Consider the following 19349-nt stretch of genomic DNA (forward strand, 5'->3'; position numbering starts at 1 on the left):
CACTCACACTTCTTACAGCAACTGACAGAGGAAAAAAAAACAGAGAATGATAAAATATGATGTAAACGTTTACCTAAGCTAGCCCAGGGGGAACCACTACACACTGATGGTGAGTGTCAGAAAATAGGGTTTCAACTGCTGCATGCAGGAGGATTGTGTGCAGGACTCCAGACTTAAATACAGCCCTGTAATATTTAACATTGCTTCTCTTACAAACCAAAAATCTAATCTTTTAAAAAGCTTTATTCATGTACACATTTACATTATTGTGTTTAGCGTTTTTTATTAGAATACTGTGCCTTTTCGCCATTAGAACTTAAAAAAAAATACCTTCCAACTAGTCATCTCACGCATCTCAAAAACTACAAGTTAAGAGCACCCAAGATAAGAGCCACCTTACTCAGAAACACAAGCTGTGTGCGCCATCTAGTGGCCAAACTGTGATCTAATAGACAGAAAGACAAAAAAAAAACCTAAAAAAAAAATGAGGAAACAATTTGCAGTCTATTTGAATAAAATTTACTAAAAATTACCTAAATTGACCAGTTAGAACACACTCAAAACATTTCTTTATACATTACACCAAAAGGGCATCTTCCCTTTTGGTTCATGACATAATTTATTTGCATAATGAGCGTATTGTCCACCCCTAACTCACCATCAGTGTACAGTCTTGTCAATTAGGGCTATCTGTACTTTGGGTACTTTATCAATACTTAAATGAGAAGCGAGGGACATGATTGTTAGTAGATGGGTCATCTTCTGATAATGATTCTTATTAGTTACTCAGTGAGTTAAGCTTGTGTTTCTGTTTTTTATTACCCAAAAAAAATATTCTTACCACTCTTGTGCCAGCTATTGTTCTCATCAGATAAATGAATGCAGCACAATGTTGTACTTTTCAGTGCAGAAAAAGGTAACTTGCTCTTACTGGACAACTGCACAAAAAAGATCTGACCAATCAGAGGAGACAATCTGCTTGCATGGTTTATTGGGGTGCATTTTGGTGCCTTTAGGTTTGTGCCTGTTTGAAAACAAACCACAACAACGGAGAAAACCGTCTAAGTAAACAAATTCATCAATTGATCTGGACCAAAGAAATAAACTACAGGTGTGAAAACGCCTGAAGAGACAGATGAGAAGGAAAGGTGGGTTGAGATAATTAAAGAGGTTAACAAGTAAATGTAATTGAACACTTTATTTCTGTGCAGTTTTTAAGAAAAAATAAACATTAAATCAAACTGTAGTGTTTCCAAATCCTGGGTGTTCTTTGTCAGCCGTCAGCATCCTCTTCTCTTCCTTATTTCCTCATCATACGATCATGAGCACATGCGGACCTCAGAAGGCAGTGTGCCAGCCCTAAGTTGGTATTTTAACTCACTGGGCTCTAAAACAAATCAAATAATACATTAAGTTTATTTTAGAAATGATTGTGCCATATGAAAAACAAAAAATAAAGGATTTCTATACAAGCTCAGTAAGACTATGATGAATAACAATATGATATTTATCAGAGTATTTATTTATTAGAGTTTATTAGAGTTTAGTAACACTAAGGTAAAATACTGAATCTGACTGAATATCACAGATTCTTCACTTCAACCACCAGTGTGATCACCAGTATTAAAAAGCACTATTGTACAGCATCACCAGCAGATCCAGACCCACCTTCAAAACACCCAGGAATCTCCAGCTGTCCATCAATGCAATGGGTCTCTGCAGGAAAACCACAGTCCCTCTCCTTATCCAGACAGTACACCGCAACCTGCTCAGAGTGCTGCACCTGGTTCGGCTTGAAATCTTCAATCCAGATTTTCTGGCCTTTGTATAAAATGCGTCCCCTTTCAATGTTAACTTTACAAGAAGCTGACAGGAGAAGAAGAGACAGACATATTTAGAGTTGCATAAGCCATCCTATAGCAGAACCTGACCAATGATGAACAAGGAGGTCGTAAAGCTAATTACGTCTGAGAAACAAGCTAACATACAAAAAACAAAAAACCCTAAGACTACACAGCAAATTCTGTTTTTTTGGAATAAACTCCCTGAGAATTAAAATCAACTCATTTTAAGTGTATATGCGTGACCATTAAATACACTCTATGACAGAGTTCAAATAACTCTGTTCAGGAGTTAAATCTGAACTATCATAAGTTAAAATATTTATCCCATTGAGAGTAAAATACAGATCTCAGCTGGAGTTAATTTTACCATAAACTCCTTCACAGTACTAACAATCAATGTCAATGTTATTAAAAATAACATTATTAAAAAACATTGTAATATTTTAAACAATGCCGTTTTCAGTGCATTACCTACATTTTTCCACACTCAACAGGGCAGAAAATGGTAACTTGCTCTTATAGCCAACAAAATGTTAGCTGGGCAAACAACCATTACGTAAAATACAATGAAGCACCCCATGGAAGGAGTCCTGGTGGGCAAGACTTCACACTGATAGTGAGCTAGGATTGGGGACACGCCCATTAGAGGGTTCAGTCACGCTCCTCAACACCTTGGAACACCTAGCAAATTTCTGGAGTTGGAAAAACAAAAATGTGTGAAAGTGTTAAATTGTGTGAGTTTATTCTCCAACTTAAACTACAAGTTGAGTTTGGTGGTGTAGTATTTCAGAGGTTATTCCAAGGTGTTGAGGAGCGTGACTAAACTCTCTAATGGGCGTGTCCCCCAATCCCAGCTTACCATCAGTGTGAAGTCTTGCCCACCAGGACTCCTTCCATGGGGTATTCTATTGTATTTTATATGATGCTTGTTTGCCTAGTTAGCATTTTGTTGGCTATAAATGCAAGTTGCCATCTTTTGCACTGTTAAGTGTGGCAAAGTGCTGGCAATGCACTCAATACTGTAGTGTTCAAAGTACTGCAGTGTTTTTTGATTGTATTAATTTAATAACATAATTTCTAGATAGGGTAAATATTTTAACTCCCACTACAGTTTAGATTAAACTTCTGAACAGAGTTAAAATTCCAACTCCCAGAAAAGAGCTCATTTAACTCTGTTATAGAGTGTATTTGATGGTCATGCACATATACACTTAAAATGAGTTGATTTTAACTCTCAGGGAGTTTATTCCAAAAAACAGAATTTGCTGTGCAGAAACAGAAAGAACCAAGATAAGAACAAACACTTCAAACAAACGCAAAGGTGTAACAGTTATGCTGTGTGATTGTGTACATATATAATGAGATTATAAGATAAAGTACCTAAAGTAGGCAGTGAGTGAATGTAATGCTGCTCAGCAAGTACCTCTGCAGACGGGCTTTCTGGACCACAAGCCTGTTTCCTGACATTCAGTCTCGCTCGGCCCGTCCAGCACAAACGGGTCATTACAGCCGTATCTCACTCTCTCCTTATAGCCATATTCCCGCTGATCAGCGAACGACAGAAAACCATTGTCTAAGCTGGAGGGTGCTGGACACGTCACCACTGAACGAAACAAACAGAGACTTAGGACTGTTTTTTATTTCTTTTCTAGTTATTTGTATATCTTTCTGTCTATGTTTTTGTCTGTCTCTATGTCTTTCTTGAAGTCTATCTATCTATCTATTCATCTATTTATCTATCTATATATTTGTCTGTTTTCTGTCTGTCTATTGATCTCTTCTGTTTGTCTACTGATTCTATGTCATCCATGTATATGTCTGTGTTTCTATTAGTCTTTCCATCTATGCATTTGTCTGTCTACCTGTCTTTCTGTCTAAACATCTTAATATAAACGTATTTATCTCATTTTCAGTCTGTTCCTTAGTCTTTATATCCATGCATTTGTATGTCTACCTGTCTTTCTGTCTAAATGTCTTCTTATCAACATTTTTACATGCCTGTTGGTCTGTCTGTCTGTCTGCATGTCTGTCTATTGATCTATCTATTTGTCTGTCTGTCTATTAATATTTATATCTCTACGTCTATTTGTATTTCTCTACATATGTCTACCTGTCAGTGAATTTACCTGCCTGTTGGTCATTCTCTCTTTTTTATCTCTTTGTCAATCCATCTGTCTGTCTGTCTATTAACCTTTTTATCTATGCATTTGTCTATCTGTATATCTGTATTTCTGTCTGTCTACCTGCCTGTCTGTCTGCCTATTAGTGTGTCTACCTGTCAATGTATTTACCTGTCTGTTGGTTCATCTGTTTGTCTGTCTGTCTGTCTATTACTTCAGTACTACAGTATTATTATTCAAAGAATCTCAGCTGACAGGCACTAAGATCAGACAGCCCATTCTCTCCCTCTCTCATGGTTAGATGGTTAGATGGATGAATGGATGGATGGATGAATGGATGGATGGATGGATGGATGGATGGATGGGTATGGTTTGTACGTACACTTGCACACTGGGGGTCTAGTCCAGACACCGTCAGCTCCGCAAGTTGCTCTTTTGTTTCCTTCGAGAACCATTGGAGGCCTGCACTCGTACGTCCCTCCAAAACCAAACTCAGTGATGTTCCCTTTGATGGCCCTGTCGTACACTATTTTAGCATACGCTGGAATATCAGGGAGACCGCAAGTAACAGCTGGAGAAACAAGCAAAGAAATTTTATAGACAGAATCAGATATCATGTATAAACTGTGGCTGTATCAGATTTTTAAAAGGACTGTTCAAAAGTCTGGTATTATTTGAGTTTTATTAAATAAATAGCAATAATCTGTAACACATTAGCAACCACCAAAACACCAGGCTTTAAAAGACACAACTTGCTCTTACAGCCTTCAACACTGAGGCCAAGCCGTCAATCATTACATATGGTATAAATGTCTAGGGAAATGACTAATTGAATGACAATTGAACTTCTTATACATGAAGCACACCCTAAAGCTCACTATATCTACCATAAACAAATCGATACCTGGCGCAAGACTTATTAAATGATTCATGCCATCTCTGTCTTTCCTCAGCTTCCACGATATGGCCACCAGTTCTGTCTGGAGCAGATAAATGGACGCTGCTACTGGGCATGCTCACATTGCAGACTTTGATACTAATTCAATGAAAGGTCATTGTCAACTAATAATTATAAACTTGTAAAAACAAAATGTTTGTTGCATTGGTAACGAGTCAAGACAGCTATTACATTTCACAGTGTAGCAACAACCTAACAACCACCTGTGAAACCATGTTAACCATTTTTAATACCACAGCAACTGCATAGAAACAACCTAGCAACCACATGGTTTTAACAATAAAGAGCCACTTACCGTATTCTTCACACTATAAGGCGCACTGGATTATAAAGCACACTATCAATGAAAGTCTATTTTCTGGTCTATTTTCATACATAAGGCGCACCGCATTATAAGATGCATTATGCAACCCTAGTAAGGAACAGGGGTGTCGCCATTTTGCGCTAGTAAGGAACAGGGGTTTTGACATGTTCCTTAAGTTAAGTAAAGCTAAGATACGTAAAAAAAAATGAGCACTGGATTTTTATCTACACAAATTTCCCACCTGAAAACTGTTTATTTGGGTAAGTAATGCACCTCTATTTATTTACAGTGAGCTTATATTTACAGATATCCACTAAGGATGGGTACGGCAGCATTAGCAGCTAATCAGTAGTAAATGCAGGCTGATAGCGTTACACTAAGGAACCCTGAGGGTTCCGATAAAGCCAGGGTGATTATTAGCTAACGTTTCGTCCCACATAGCTTGTTTTAACACGGTAAACACGCAGACTACAGGTCCATAATACTCACCTCTAAACTGCAAAAGAGTTAGCACTTAGCATGGTTAGCAGCTAATGCTAATACTGCTGCAGTAGTGCTAGCCAGGGTTAGCAGCAGGCTACAGGCTACAGTGAAAGAGCTACTGCTTAGTGTGGTTAACACATAGCTCGGTTAGTGGCTAATGCTAATACTAAACTGAAACATCTTGTATACTACTGTGTGGCTTTATTACTCCTTATTACCTGACTGGTAAAGTTCATACATAAGGGACACCTGATTATAAGGCACATTTACATTTTTGGGGAAAATTAAAGGATTTTATTTGTGCTTTATAGAGCCAAAAATACAGTAGTAAAAATTGTAAACAAAAAAAAAAAAACTGAAAGTGGGAACAACTTAGGAAGTTATTCCAAGTGATTTATGGAACAGTAGTGGTTTATAGAGATGTGTTTAAAATGTTTTACGTTTGCATTCTGGAAAAACGTGGCTCCACCGGGCAGTGTGCATACATTCGCTGGACTCAGCACCATGGAGGATATACCTAAGAGAAGTGTAGGAAAAAATCAATAACATATAGTGATATTTGATTTGCACTATTTTATTAATTATTCATGTAGTAATTTAACAACAACTTAGGTGTATCTTATCTGTGGTGCTGTTAACTTGTGGTTTCTTAGGCTGTTAACTCTGATGAACTTATCCTGAGCAAAAGAGGAAACTCTTGCTCTTTCTTCCTGGGCCGGTTCTGGTGAGAGCCAGTTTCATCATAGTGCTTTTAATGGTCTTAGCAACTGCACTTTAGGAGGCTTTTAAAATTTTTGAATTTTTTTTATTTCTTAAAGTATTTTTTTTTCTATTACTATTATTCACTGTATACCAACTACCTCTTCACAACACAACTGATGCTCTTAAACACATTAAGAGGCAAGAAATTCAAGTCATTAACTATTGATAAGTTCAGCACAGCTGTTAACTGAAAGCCATTCTAACTGACAATACCTCATAAAGCTGACTGAGAAAATACAGCCAAGATTTGCAAAGTCATCTAAACAAGAGGTGCTACTTTCAAGAATCTAAAATCTAAAATATAATCAGATTTTCATCAATTGTTTTATAATTTTTCACAGAAAATTTTCAAATATTGAAAAAACACAGAATCTAAAGAGTGTCTGGAGTGTCTGCAAGTATTGCCTTGCTTGCAGTATATATTCTATATATTTTATTGTGATAAATTGAATCCTAACCCCTCTATTTGATACATATCATATCACCAAGTTCTTGTCAATGCTCAGCCCTAATACCTAAACAATAAAAGCTGCAGTGAGTGCTTAAATCAGTATTTAAAACAGAGGTCAAGGCCAGGTCACAGAACTCTGAACTCCACATTGAACTGAATTAAACAACATCAAACAGCATCACGCTGAGTATTAATCGGCTTATGAGAGAGGAAACGGTTTTAATGATATTTGAGATGCCCCACAAATGTAATTGTGTTTTATCGTTTAACAATTTTACAGCGTTGAAATCATTTGAGAAGGCTTACAGTCACATGTAATGGTTTATACAACACATCTTTGGATATCAATCACTTTTAATATTGACCTTTTAGTCATATTTAATTTGCAGAAGCTGTGTGACCTGTGCGTTTTAGCTTCATCAGAAAAGAAGGAAATGCATTACCCTTCATTACAAGAGAACGTGATGATACTTTCATAGGTAATATCTTCAAAATTCAGTTTTCCGTTCTGCAGTTGATCAGGCACGGGACATTTCTTTCCTGTAGAAAAAAAACACAACAAGTTGAACGGAGTCAAGAGGTTTCCGGGTTTATTTTGACTGTATTCAGATGCTGTCTATAATCATAAGGAAAAAAATGTAGAAATGTTTTTTAATCCATTTAAAACTACCTGGGTCAATGATATGAGGTGGATTTTTTGTGGCATAATATCTGTTAGCTTTTTATTTTTTATTAAATAGATAAATAACATAATATACAGTACAGTACTGTTCAAAGGTTTAGGCACCTAAGTACATTTCTCAAAACCATTTCTCTCAGCAACGTATACCAACTCTACCTCTTCACAACACAACCAATGCTCTCAAACACATTAAGGGCACTATTGAACACCCTGTCTTACTGTCTTACACCCTGTCAATGGTCTATTTTCACACAGGTGCAACACTGACTGATTTAAACCCTGACAACAGTCAACAGTCAGCTGCGCAATCCTACACTCTAAAAAAAACAAAAAAATGTATGCAATGATTTGCAATAGACTTTTTGAGTTGTGTCATCTTCTTGTAGATTTATATTAACCAAAAAAATATTTTAATAATGGTGAATATTTTTTTTTTGTTATAGCAGAAAGCATTTTTAAATAGCATGAACTTAATAACTGTTGCTGTCAACAGATAGTTTTACATTGCACAAAAAATCAAGGATACATCTAATATGCAAATAGCAGTAGACCCCGTTTAACTAAAGAGTAAAACTGAGCATGTGCAGTAGTGCAGAGTAGTTGGCTTGGCCTCAACTAGAGTTCAACTACAATTTGTAAAGCTTGCAACACAAATTATTTAGTTAGGCCAACTTTGAGCAAGAATCTTAACAAGACATAATATTAATTGAGGCAACTAATTTGCTATAGTTTATGGTGCAAATCACCTTAAAAAGAATAATTTTAAGTTTTGTTTTTTAGTGTAGCCTATCATTACCAAAAATGATATAATATATTTTCTCAACCTTCTCTATTACCCCTATAATGTCAGTTTTCTCAAGAGTGAAATCCAACATGTCCAAGTGAGTGGGAGAATTCAGACGGATAAGAAAATTAAGTTGTCCAATACAGATAATTAAGTTGCCAGAAAATGGCTTTTGTATTTTAGTGTTTAATGAAATATATTTAGTCTGGGTTAGTCAGGAAAGTTTGTTTTTTGTTACAACAACTCAATAAAACAATAAATGAAAAAAAAAAAAAATCCCGCCAATTTAATATAATTTTTTTGTCTTTCAACAGGGTATTTATTTAAGTATTGGCTAAAGGGCATTAGAATTATGTTTCAGAGTGTATTTTAGCCATGCAGGAGTGCAAATCCAGCTTTTACAACAAAACAGAATAAAATGTAAAATACCATTCCTGTTCCCTTAAATGAGCTGCCTCTTAAAGGGAACGACTACCGGCACACTGATTGGTTTATTTCATGTTACGCCCAAAACACACCCATGATTAATTAAGACAATTAATACATGCCTTTTGTGCATTTTGAGACGCACAAGACGTGCTTTTTGTGCCCTCATGATACCAAAGACACACTGACGCCCTAAATCCAGCTGCGTGATAAGCAATTGACCGGTGCACTATATGAGAATGAGAAGGTATATCCAAACTTTTGACTGGTACTGTACATTAACAGACATTTTTTAGCCATTTTAAAGGGCATGACCCCAAATGCCCCTAGTAAAGTCATATGCCCTAGACTTAACTCTCTAGTGATATAAACCACAGACCACTAGAGTGTGCTTCATGGCCTACTTGTGGTCTGTGGCCTGGTGGCTGAGAACCCAAACTGTAGCCCAATGAATTATAGTCATTCTAAAAATCCTAAATATAATTACATTTACTTTATAATTTAGATCATTTGGAATAAATACACAATACTGATAACATACAGTAGTATAATTATGATCTGGGATGATCCCTGTATTAGGGGTGATCTGTTTATTGTTAAAGCTTAATGGAATGAAAATAATGCATGGATGTTTTGCCCATCATAAAAGAGCAACAGCTCATGGGACTGATCTCCTAAGAAGAACAGCTGCAGTTTCCACAGGAAAATCTATATGTGCTGTTGTCTCATATAGTAAACACAGCGCTCGACCCGTGGCGGCCTCATTCGGCTTTTCCATGAGAGCAGGATCAAAGGTTTGGTAATGTGTGCACAGTGTGTGTGTTTGTGTGCTTTGTTGCATAAGGCTTTTCCACTGTTAAATTGATCCACCCAGGATTCACTTGGTAGCTGTCTGTTTTAATGAATAGTGTAAATCTCTTGAACAGGGGTCATGCCTTTATAATTATATGCTTTTTAAACCAGGCTGGTCTTACCCCAGATAGCAACAATCACTTGGAACATTTCCAGGCTCAATACCCCACCCAATACTTTGCTGGCCCTAATTCTTGTCTCACATCCAGGCTGACTGTCCTATGTGGCATTGCTTTGGTTGCCAAGTGTGATATAGGGATCGGCCTACACCCAGGTATTAAATCCACACCCCTGTGATCAGTAGACCAGTGAGCCTGTGATAAATACCACAGTGAACCTGTATATTGAACCTACAACCTTGCGATCAGTAACACTGTAAACCCAAGTATCAAACCAACAACCCTGTGATCAGTAACCCAGTGAACCCAAGTAGCAAACCAACAACCCTGTGATCAGTAACCCGGTGAACCCAAGTAGTAAACCAACAACCCTGTGATCAGAAGCCCAGTGGCCCTATACTAGCGATCTTTATGTGACCTTGATTTAGGGAGTCAGTATTTTTCCGCTATTGCAAGATGCATAAAAGCCATGTGCAAATACTCATAATTAATCATGGGTGTGTTTTGTAAGCTACATGAAATAAACCAATCAGAGTGTCACTTGCGATTCCCTTTAATAACCAGGTGTGCTCTGACTTTGGCACATTGCTATTTCAATGGCGCAGCTACCTGGACGTGTTCAACACTTCTCAGCAATGGGAACCAACCTGCTAGTAAAATATTAAAACTAATATGACAGTGATCTATATTTTGTGTTGATGTACAATCATAATATTTTATTTTGTATTCTGTTTATTGTTGATGTAAAAGTCTGCACAGCTGGCAACTGGCACATGCTACAAATGTGGGCGGTTATGAGCTTGTGTTTACAATTGCCAAGATAGCTTTACGCCAGAAATGTACCTAAACACACCTCATTTCCAGGCCACTGCACCCATCGGCATAGATATATTCAAAAGCTGCATTGCTATTTGAATAATGCAGGCTGAAGGTGTGAAAATAGACAGTTGGTAGGGTGTAATATAGCAGTGAGCAGCGTAATATGCCTTGTGCAGAGGGTAACAAAGGTTTGATACTAGGTATCAAACCATACAACTCTGTTAATAGTAGCCCAGTGAATCCAGGTATTGAACCCACAACCCTGTGACCACTAGCCAGAAAACATAGACATTCTGCCCACAACCCCCTGAACAGTAGGCCAGTGAACCCAGGTATAAAACCCTGTGACCAGTAGCTCAGTGAACCAGTGTATCAAACCCACAACCCTGTGATTAGTTGCCCAGGGAATCTATGTATCAAACCTACAACCCTGTAATTAGTAGCCCAATGATTCCATGTATCAAACCCACAGCCCTGTAACCAGTAGCTCAGTGAACCCCTTTAACAAACACAGCCCTCTGATCAGTAACCTAGTGATCCCAGGTATCAAACCCACAACCCTGTGATCAGTAGCCCAGTGAACCCAGGTTTTAAACCCACAGGGAATGCACAGTAAGATGAGATATTGAACCCACAATCCTGTGATCAAAAACCCAGCACTCTAATCGCTGAACATTGCTCTGTGTTTGTGTGGGTGTGTCTATGATCAAGTGTGTTTAGATGTGTGTGTGTGTATGTGATATGTGTGTGTGTATTCACAAAACTCACGCGAGCACTTCAGGGTACGTTCGGTCCATTGTCCATTGGATTTGCACACTATGCTGCGGGAGCCGCCTTTGGGTGTGTATCCTTGGCTACAGGAGAGCATAATCTCAGTCCCTGGCTCAAAGAAAAAGTGACCTCCAGAGAGTTCGGATCCATCCTGGGCGGGCGGGCGCTGACATACTACAACAGACAGACAGACAGACATACATATCAACATCCTTTACAGATACATGATGGTAAAGAGAGAAGCAGACCAAGCTATTGCATTCTGGTTAAACTGAATTAAAAATGGTGATCGATTTGGCGTTGTCTTTTCAGCGATTGGAACCCATATTTAAAAAATCACTTGGACCATTTCCGGATGAAATACAACATGCTAAACCCAAGTTGCGTTGGATTCCAGTTTGAATTCTATATCTGGCCCAGATGCTTTACTCAATCTCCACCTTAGAATATAATACAGGAATCACTCCAAACTCCATCTGCCAAAACCCCGGCTGCCAAATATAAACTGCATCCACATTTGCCCCAATTTCGCATTGCCAATCAATCTTAAATCTCAACTGATGCTGCAATACATCAGCTTGGGCCAATTCTTCATGCTTTCTGGGACAAGATGTGGTTTCCTGACTTTAAAAGTCTTCAGCACTTGTGAGCACTGCTATCCTTCAAAACCTCAGACCTAGCATGGATAGCATGGCACCACATCATGTACAGTAGCTAGCAATTGGAAATTAGCAGTGATGAAATTGGTGGGGATATACAATATAAAAGTTATAAAACTCACACTAGCAGTAATAAATGTGTGACAGTGTACTACTGAAAGATTTAATAGAAGACTTTAATATTATATCACCTTTACCTCGACCAATCACCAGCTTCCACCTGTCTTTAAAAAAGACTTCTAATTACACACCTTGCTATATTCTGTATTTTTTCTTCCACCTTTTTTGTCTTCCCTTTTTTTCTTCGCTCCCTCTTTTCATGGCTGATATTTTGCTTATGTAATCATCTCTCTAATATTGAACAATGACAATAGAAAATTTAACTTTGTATTAACACTAATGAAGTTTAATTAGTCCTTTGAAGAGGAGTGGTGGTGGCGTGCCCCCAAAAAAATCATTCTAATCACTGCCTGGTGCATCTCATCATCATCTGATGCACTGAATTGCAGAACCACGCTGCAAAAAACAGTCTTTGTCTAGAGACTGAGATTGACTAAGACTTCCTGTTCATCGCTAGATAAAGCCTTCAGCGCATGAGCTTATCATGATGATGCTTTTTGGGCTGTGAGTCCAAGGCAGCAGCAGTGAAGCCAAAGTTCCAGGCACACGGCCAAATCAAACTTCCTTATGAACACTGACAAATGAACATAACAGGAGTGTGGCCTGCAGTACTGTATTTTTTGTACTACAAGGCGCACTTAAAATCCTTTGATTTTCCCAAAAATCATCAGTGCGCCTTATGTATACACTTTACCCGTCAGGTTGTAAAGAGCAGTAAAGCCACTCTGCTAATGTGCAGCATTATACAGCAGTCAGTTTAGTTCTCCAGCAGTATTAGCACTAGCTAATTAGCACTTTTTGGTCATTCGGAGGTGAGAACTCCCTGCCTGTAGCCTACAGCTAACCACAGCGCTAGCTAGCTTTGCTGGAGCAGCATTAGCATTAGCCGCTAACCACAGTGCTAGCTTTTTTGCTGTTCAGTGGCGAGTATGCGAGTACTGTAGCCTGCGCGTTTACCAATGATAATGCTAATGCTTCAGCTTTACTAGAAATCTGGAAATTTAATCTTACTGTAAATAAACAGAAGCACTTTACTCACTCAAATGAACAGTTTTCAGGAAAAAAAATCTGTGCAGATTTACATCCAGTGCATGTTTGACTTGTCTGACTCGCCTGAAATGTTTTTTTTAAGAATTACAGTTTGGTTTTGCTTATCTTAGCTTAGATTTACAGGTGTCGCCACCTGCTGAATTATAAGGAAAACCTGGCAACACCTCTGTTCCTACTACTAGTTACTTGTGTTGCATAAAATGCGCTTTACAAAAAAAATAGAAAATAGACCAGAAAATAGACCAGAAAATAGACGCTTATTGATAGTGCACCTTATAATCCAGTGCACCTTATAGTGTGAAAAATATGGTAATCATAAGCTCTGATAACTGATCTGAATGCACTTTTGCTTTTGATGTAGTATAGTGGATCTCAAATTGTGTAGTACCACCTACAGTTCATTTCAAAGGAACACATGTGCCACAAACCCTTAGGCACAGTATGCTACATGTTGCCTCCACACGTAATACATTTAATCTATACATTTAATCTAATATCTACATGGCTTCATCATGTCCTAATGCGAAAAAACTGTTGTTTCTGTATTGAATTACTTGGTAACCCACAGGGTTCAATTGCAGGGTTATTAAACTGATAATAATAATTATAGTACTGTAACAATACCACTAGGCAAACATTTTACAACTTAGTGCTTTGCATACCAACAGTGGTACACATGCCACAGTTAGCTTGCAGTAGCTCATGCTAGTCTTTATTTCCAGGCATCAATATGGCCAACGGCACAAACAGCTATGCCAGTAGAATCCATTTAGGTCCGTCCCATCTTTCCATTTAGCATCTGATATCAAGCCTGTCATGATTTTATCAGAAATCAAATAACCAGACTTTGAAGTGGCAAAGAGTAGTTCCCATAACGCACCCATTAAATCATAGACCCTGTTCACAGTTTTCACTCCTGCCGTTTCCTGGCATATCTGTTAAAACCTGTCGGGACATGACTGCTCATATTGCCCTTTAAAAAAAGAGCCAATCAGATTGCTGCTTGTGCTGTGAGCGGAAAGTCAGTGTGGTAGAGAGCAAGCCCCCCTCAATGTGGTGATCTGTGCAACTGCAGCAGGCATACAAATCTGAGACATTATTATTTTTGTGCGTTATTGGGAAGATTGATTGGCTATGTATCGGTATCAGCTATTTTTTAGCCAAAATACGGTATCGGCAATAAGCCGATATTCCTCTGATTTAGCCGATCCGATTCAGGAGCGTAGGGTTAAGCAGTTAAGCAGGAAGCTGCAGTTTCTCATCCAACTACTAGATGGAAATCTGGAGCTGGAGCCCAATCTGCTCCACTACATATACACTGGTGGTGAGTGAAGAGAGGAGGGAGACACTCTCACTATGCAAATAAATAATTGCAGTTTCAAGTTTATCTTGAATTAATTTCATTCCAGATTTCCATGTTATTAAACTAACTTAAAAACCTGAGTTAGAGGCTAGCAAATCATAAACTCTAGTTGAAATAAAAAAATTGATTTGAAGTTATCATAACATATTGCTCAAATATTTTACAGTGCATGGATCATAGATGTGAAATTCTGTTCTCATTTGGAGATTACCATTTGGAGATTTGCTGCCCAACCCTATTATCCTTTGATCCACCTTGTTGCTACAGTAACAGCCTCTACTCTTTTGGAAAGATTTATACTAGATTCAGTCACACAGCAGTATTGATGAGGTCAGGTACTTATGTTGGGATATTAGTTCTGGAGCTCCAACTGATTCCAAAGGTATTCATCACTCCAAACAACTGCTCCAAATCTCAATGCTCAGGGACTTTATACCCCTCTTATAAGCTTACGCTTTGCATTGGGCATTCTGATGATCTTAGGCTCTTTTGTGGTTGTTCCAGAGCATCCCATTCAGTTGCCAGTACTGTATAGACAGTGCAGTTCCCTTTAAAATCATCAGAAGCTCTGTCTGATCCAGTGTTACAACTAATTGCAACCATTAGAATTCTACGAATCAGAATGCAATTGGTGCACACAAGTGGCGCCATCACAACATCACAACGGTGAGAATCTGGTACCACATAATGGAACCACTACAATTGTTCTATGCGGTTACTGTTGGAGTTTCCCTCCAGAGGCCTCTGCTGCTGTGAGAGGAAGTGGTTGTGATGGTGCCTCCACCCACTCCTTACCAGTGATAGATTCTCCTGACTGAGAGGATTTAGATCAGAACGCTGGAAAGATGATGCAGTTCCAGCCTGTTGTTTTGTCTGTCCTGTCTCTCCAGACCGTGGGAACTGAATGCAGCACAGCTGTTCTACAACACCCGTCTTCACTTAGGTGCAGCTGGGTTAATCTAGGAAAATCTGGTCTCTACAACACTCATAATAATTCTAAAACTAGCTGATTGGAAATGTTCTAGCAACTTCATTTGAGGCAAGTGTTTGAGGATTGAATTCTTCTACAAAAAAGTAAAAATGTTTTATCAATATATTTCCAGGTATTCAAGGTAATTTAGGAAAGTGAAAATCTCCTGGCACAAATACTGAAACATTTCCATCAACACAAGCCTAACTAAAGTTACTCAACTGCTCCAAAATACAAATACAATGAATGTGCTTAAAATAGCTATTTTCTTCTTATTTAGCTAGGCCAATTGTCCCACCCATTTAACTGCTGGTCAGCTCTATTTCCCCCACCACTAGTGATGCCACAACAGGGTGGGGTGAAGGAGGGAGAAGACTAGCACACGCCTCCTCCGACACATGTGAAGTTAGCCCCTGCCTTTTTACAAACTGCTGCTGATGTAGCTTTGCCAATTAGCCAGCACGCTCAGAGGAAAGAAATAGACCAAGAAATAGAGGGAGTATATATCATTGCTGTCCTATGAAAAACACTTATGTCCATTTTTGTTGATTTTTAGTTTACTACATAATTTGAACAGACAAACTGTCCCTTACACTGTGCCAAAATAGACCAATAGAAACTCTTTAAAATGACCTGAAATAAACTCTTTTTACATTGACTTCCATTGAAAGGTTGCAAAGTTTTTTCTCTCTCCTGTAAAGTAAAATTTTCATATGGTGTTTTTCATTGGACAGCAACGATATACACAAGGAGAGACAAGATATAGAAGAAGATAACAAAAGGGCTGGCTAACAAATGAAACACAGTTGGAAACACTCATTACAAGTCGTGGCTAGTAAGACAGAGAAAAAGCACAGAGTGTGACAATAGTGGCAATAGTGTGACAAGGGGGCTGCATGATTCAAGTTGGAATAGGAAAAAAAAATTGCTAGCTTTATTTGAAAAAGAAGCTAGCAATGAGCTAACTTTAACTCCTTGGGCCTATTGTAGCATTCTTTGGTATCGTGAATGTCCAAAAGTGAAGCTTTGTGCCGCTCGAAAAACACAAAAGGCATTTAATTAAGCATGGGAGTGTTTGGGCGTAACAGGAAATAAACCAGTAATAAATCAGAGTGTCACTTGTCATTCCCTTTAAGAGGCATGTGCACTCTGACTTTGGCATGTTGTTATCTTAACAGCGCTGCACTTTTCTGCATCTCAGCAGAGCATACTGACCTGATCATTTACTGTATGTTGTGAAGGTACGCCAGCAGCTCATTTAAGGGATGTGTTTTTGTTTTTCATTCTGTTTATTGCTCATGGTGCAACTCTAAACATGGCTCTGACGATTGACTGTTATCTAGGTTCATTTCAGTCAGTGGCGCATCTGTGTTTTCCTTTTCTTTTAGGTCCCCCTGTCTTTGATGAAATAAGGGTGGACGGTAACAAATCATTGTTGCATCACCCCCTGCCCTTTTAAAGAGATACATTGCCCTACATTTAACTGTCCACAGCAAGGTCGATGAGCTTTACTGCTGCTCTTCTATCTGTCTATCACAACAGACACGCAAGGTTGTCAGTGTTCTTTTTTTCTATGTTCATTTTAATGACTTGCTGGGTTTTTGAAGGGTTGTCCTATTTCTTAAAATGAGGATTTCAAGCAGTTCTCTTTGGAACTAAGGTACAAGAGGTGACACTCAAAAACAAGAACTAGGTGTACCAATTCGAAACGGGATTGCGCCAAAGACATTAGCAGCAGATCCCTAAAGTCCTGTTTGTTATGAGATGGGGCTTTATATGAACATTTATATTGGCAGTTCAGTACCCAGATAAATGAAGCACGACTGTTGCATAATAAACCATTTAACATCCAGCTTCAGTTCATATTCTTCTGTCCTGCTGAAAGCATCACCTTCTATCTGCACATTTCATCCCTTCCTAATGATACTGATCACATTAAGCTTTTAAATCACATATATATTTGATGACCTAATTAAAGGAGTACTTCAATATATACAATCTAATCTCTATCTAGTTCAGCTGTAACACACAGTCATTATTACCACAGACAGTCTGTGATGAGATTTTAAAACACAAGTGTATTCATGCTTATTCACAAATAGTAAATGTTTGTTCTGTTGAAATAGTTTATTAGTGATGGTCGTCAGGTCTATTGTGGAGCACCTTCACTATAGTATTGGGTTTATTTCCAATAAGACTTTAATTTGTAGAACCGCTTAAAGCTCTGTTTTATTGAGGCATGGGGCCCTATAAGCATTTATGTCTTTTTCTAGCAGTTTAATACACTATACAGTAATACACTATAACACAATAGTTTAATACAGCAGTTTACTTTCACTTTTAGACCATAAAGAGGAGCCTGAGAAAAGCCACCCACCACTCTTCTAAAAACAAATAAGGCCAAAGTCCTACTCCTGAACAAATAGCTCTATTTCATGGGATTTTTATGGCATTTATTTATACAAAATAAATGGCAACCTTTAATGGTTTACTTTTTGGTTATACAATACCAGTCAAAAGTTTGGACACACCTTATATTCAGTGATTTTCATTATTTAAAGATTGTATGCATTGTATATTAATACTAAACTCATCCAATTTATGAATAAAAAAAATATTAAAAAACAAATTAGCAACATAAACCTGTTAAACAAACCAGAATATGTTTTATATTTAAAAAAAAAAAACTTCTTTAAAGTAGCACCCCTTGCTCAGATCACAGCTTTGCACATCTTGGCTGGATTTTCTTTTCTCAGTCAGCTTTATGAGGTAGATTCACCTGGATTGGCTTTGTTTACAGTTGGTATAAAGTGAATAGTCCTATTTCAGCAATGTTCTAATCCATATTATGGCAAGAACTACTCAACTAAATAAAGACATTTTTTTTTAAAGAAACAAAGGTCAGTCAATTTGAAGAATTTCAAGAATTTAAATTTTCATGATGGAACTGGCCATCAGGAGGGCTCCAGGGAGGGAAGAGCAAGAGTTACCTCTGTTGCACAGGATATGTTTATCAGAGTTACCAGCCTCCGAAAGCGCAAGTTAACATCTCCCCAGATAAGAGAAACCTGAATGCTTTTTGGTTTATCATTTTTAAGTTACTATATGATTCCTTATGTGTTCCTTTATAATCTTTAGTAGAAGATTTAGTATTAATTTACTTAATTTAATGTAAAAAATAAATAAAATCATAAAAAAACACTGAATAAGGAGGTGTGTCCTCATATAACAATACATAACATAATAAAGCTTTTCGAATGTTTTGGCCAGCTGCCCACAGATCCACACTTGTCATTGTTTTCTAAGCACAGGAACACATGCTGAGCTCACTGTTTGTGGTAACTGTAACTGACGGTATAGCCCAGATACAGCAGATAAAGATCAGGGAGGAAGAAAAGCATGAAAGCATTGTTTTAATGAAGAGAATGATTGCATTGCAATTAAAATAATTACAATAAATTTAATCTACACACTGAATATGAAATTATACTTTTTCCAGAGCACCCACAAAATCCCATACTTTACCGTTCTGTGGTGTGACTGACACAAACAGGCCGAAGTGACACAGCAGCAGCAGCTGGAGAGCCGGCCTCATCCTCACTGTGCGAGAGTGTGTCAGAGTTGATAAGCGGGAGGAAGAGTGTGTATGAGTGAGTCAGTGTGTAGGAGACACACAGCAGTGTGTTTGTGGTTTGCTAACGCGCGCTGCAAGCTTTTTGCTGTTTCTGCTGGTGGAACTGTGTTTCAGTAACAGAGAGATAAGAGAGAGAAAGAGAGTGAGAGAGTGAGAGAGAGAGAGAGCAGGATAGAAA

The 19349-nt window shown here is 38.0% G+C and overlaps 1 protein-coding gene across 1 annotated transcript; it reads right to left on the reverse strand.

Annotated features, from left to right (window-relative positions):
- Positions 1-1183: 1183 nt before the first annotated feature.
- Positions 1184-19286, reverse strand: LOC103044330 (beta-2-glycoprotein 1). Its single transcript, XM_007252124.4, has 8 exons — positions 19063-19286; positions 11373-11549; positions 7366-7462; positions 6150-6226; positions 4347-4535; positions 3268-3447; positions 1669-1866; positions 1184-1387 (listed from the first exon to the last, which is right to left on the reverse strand). Exons 1-8 carry the CDS (start codon positions 19130-19132, stop codon positions 1320-1322), a joined length of 1056 nt encoding a protein of 351 aa, XP_007252186.3. The 5' UTR covers positions 19133-19286; the 3' UTR covers positions 1184-1319.
- Between the last annotated feature and the right edge of the window lie 63 nt (positions 19287-19349).

Source organism: Astyanax mexicanus, chromosome 5 (assembly GCF_023375975.1).
Source record: "Astyanax mexicanus isolate ESR-SI-001 chromosome 5, AstMex3_surface, whole genome shotgun sequence".
NCBI classification, from domain to species: Eukaryota; Metazoa; Chordata; class Actinopteri; order Characiformes; family Acestrorhamphidae; genus Astyanax; species Astyanax mexicanus.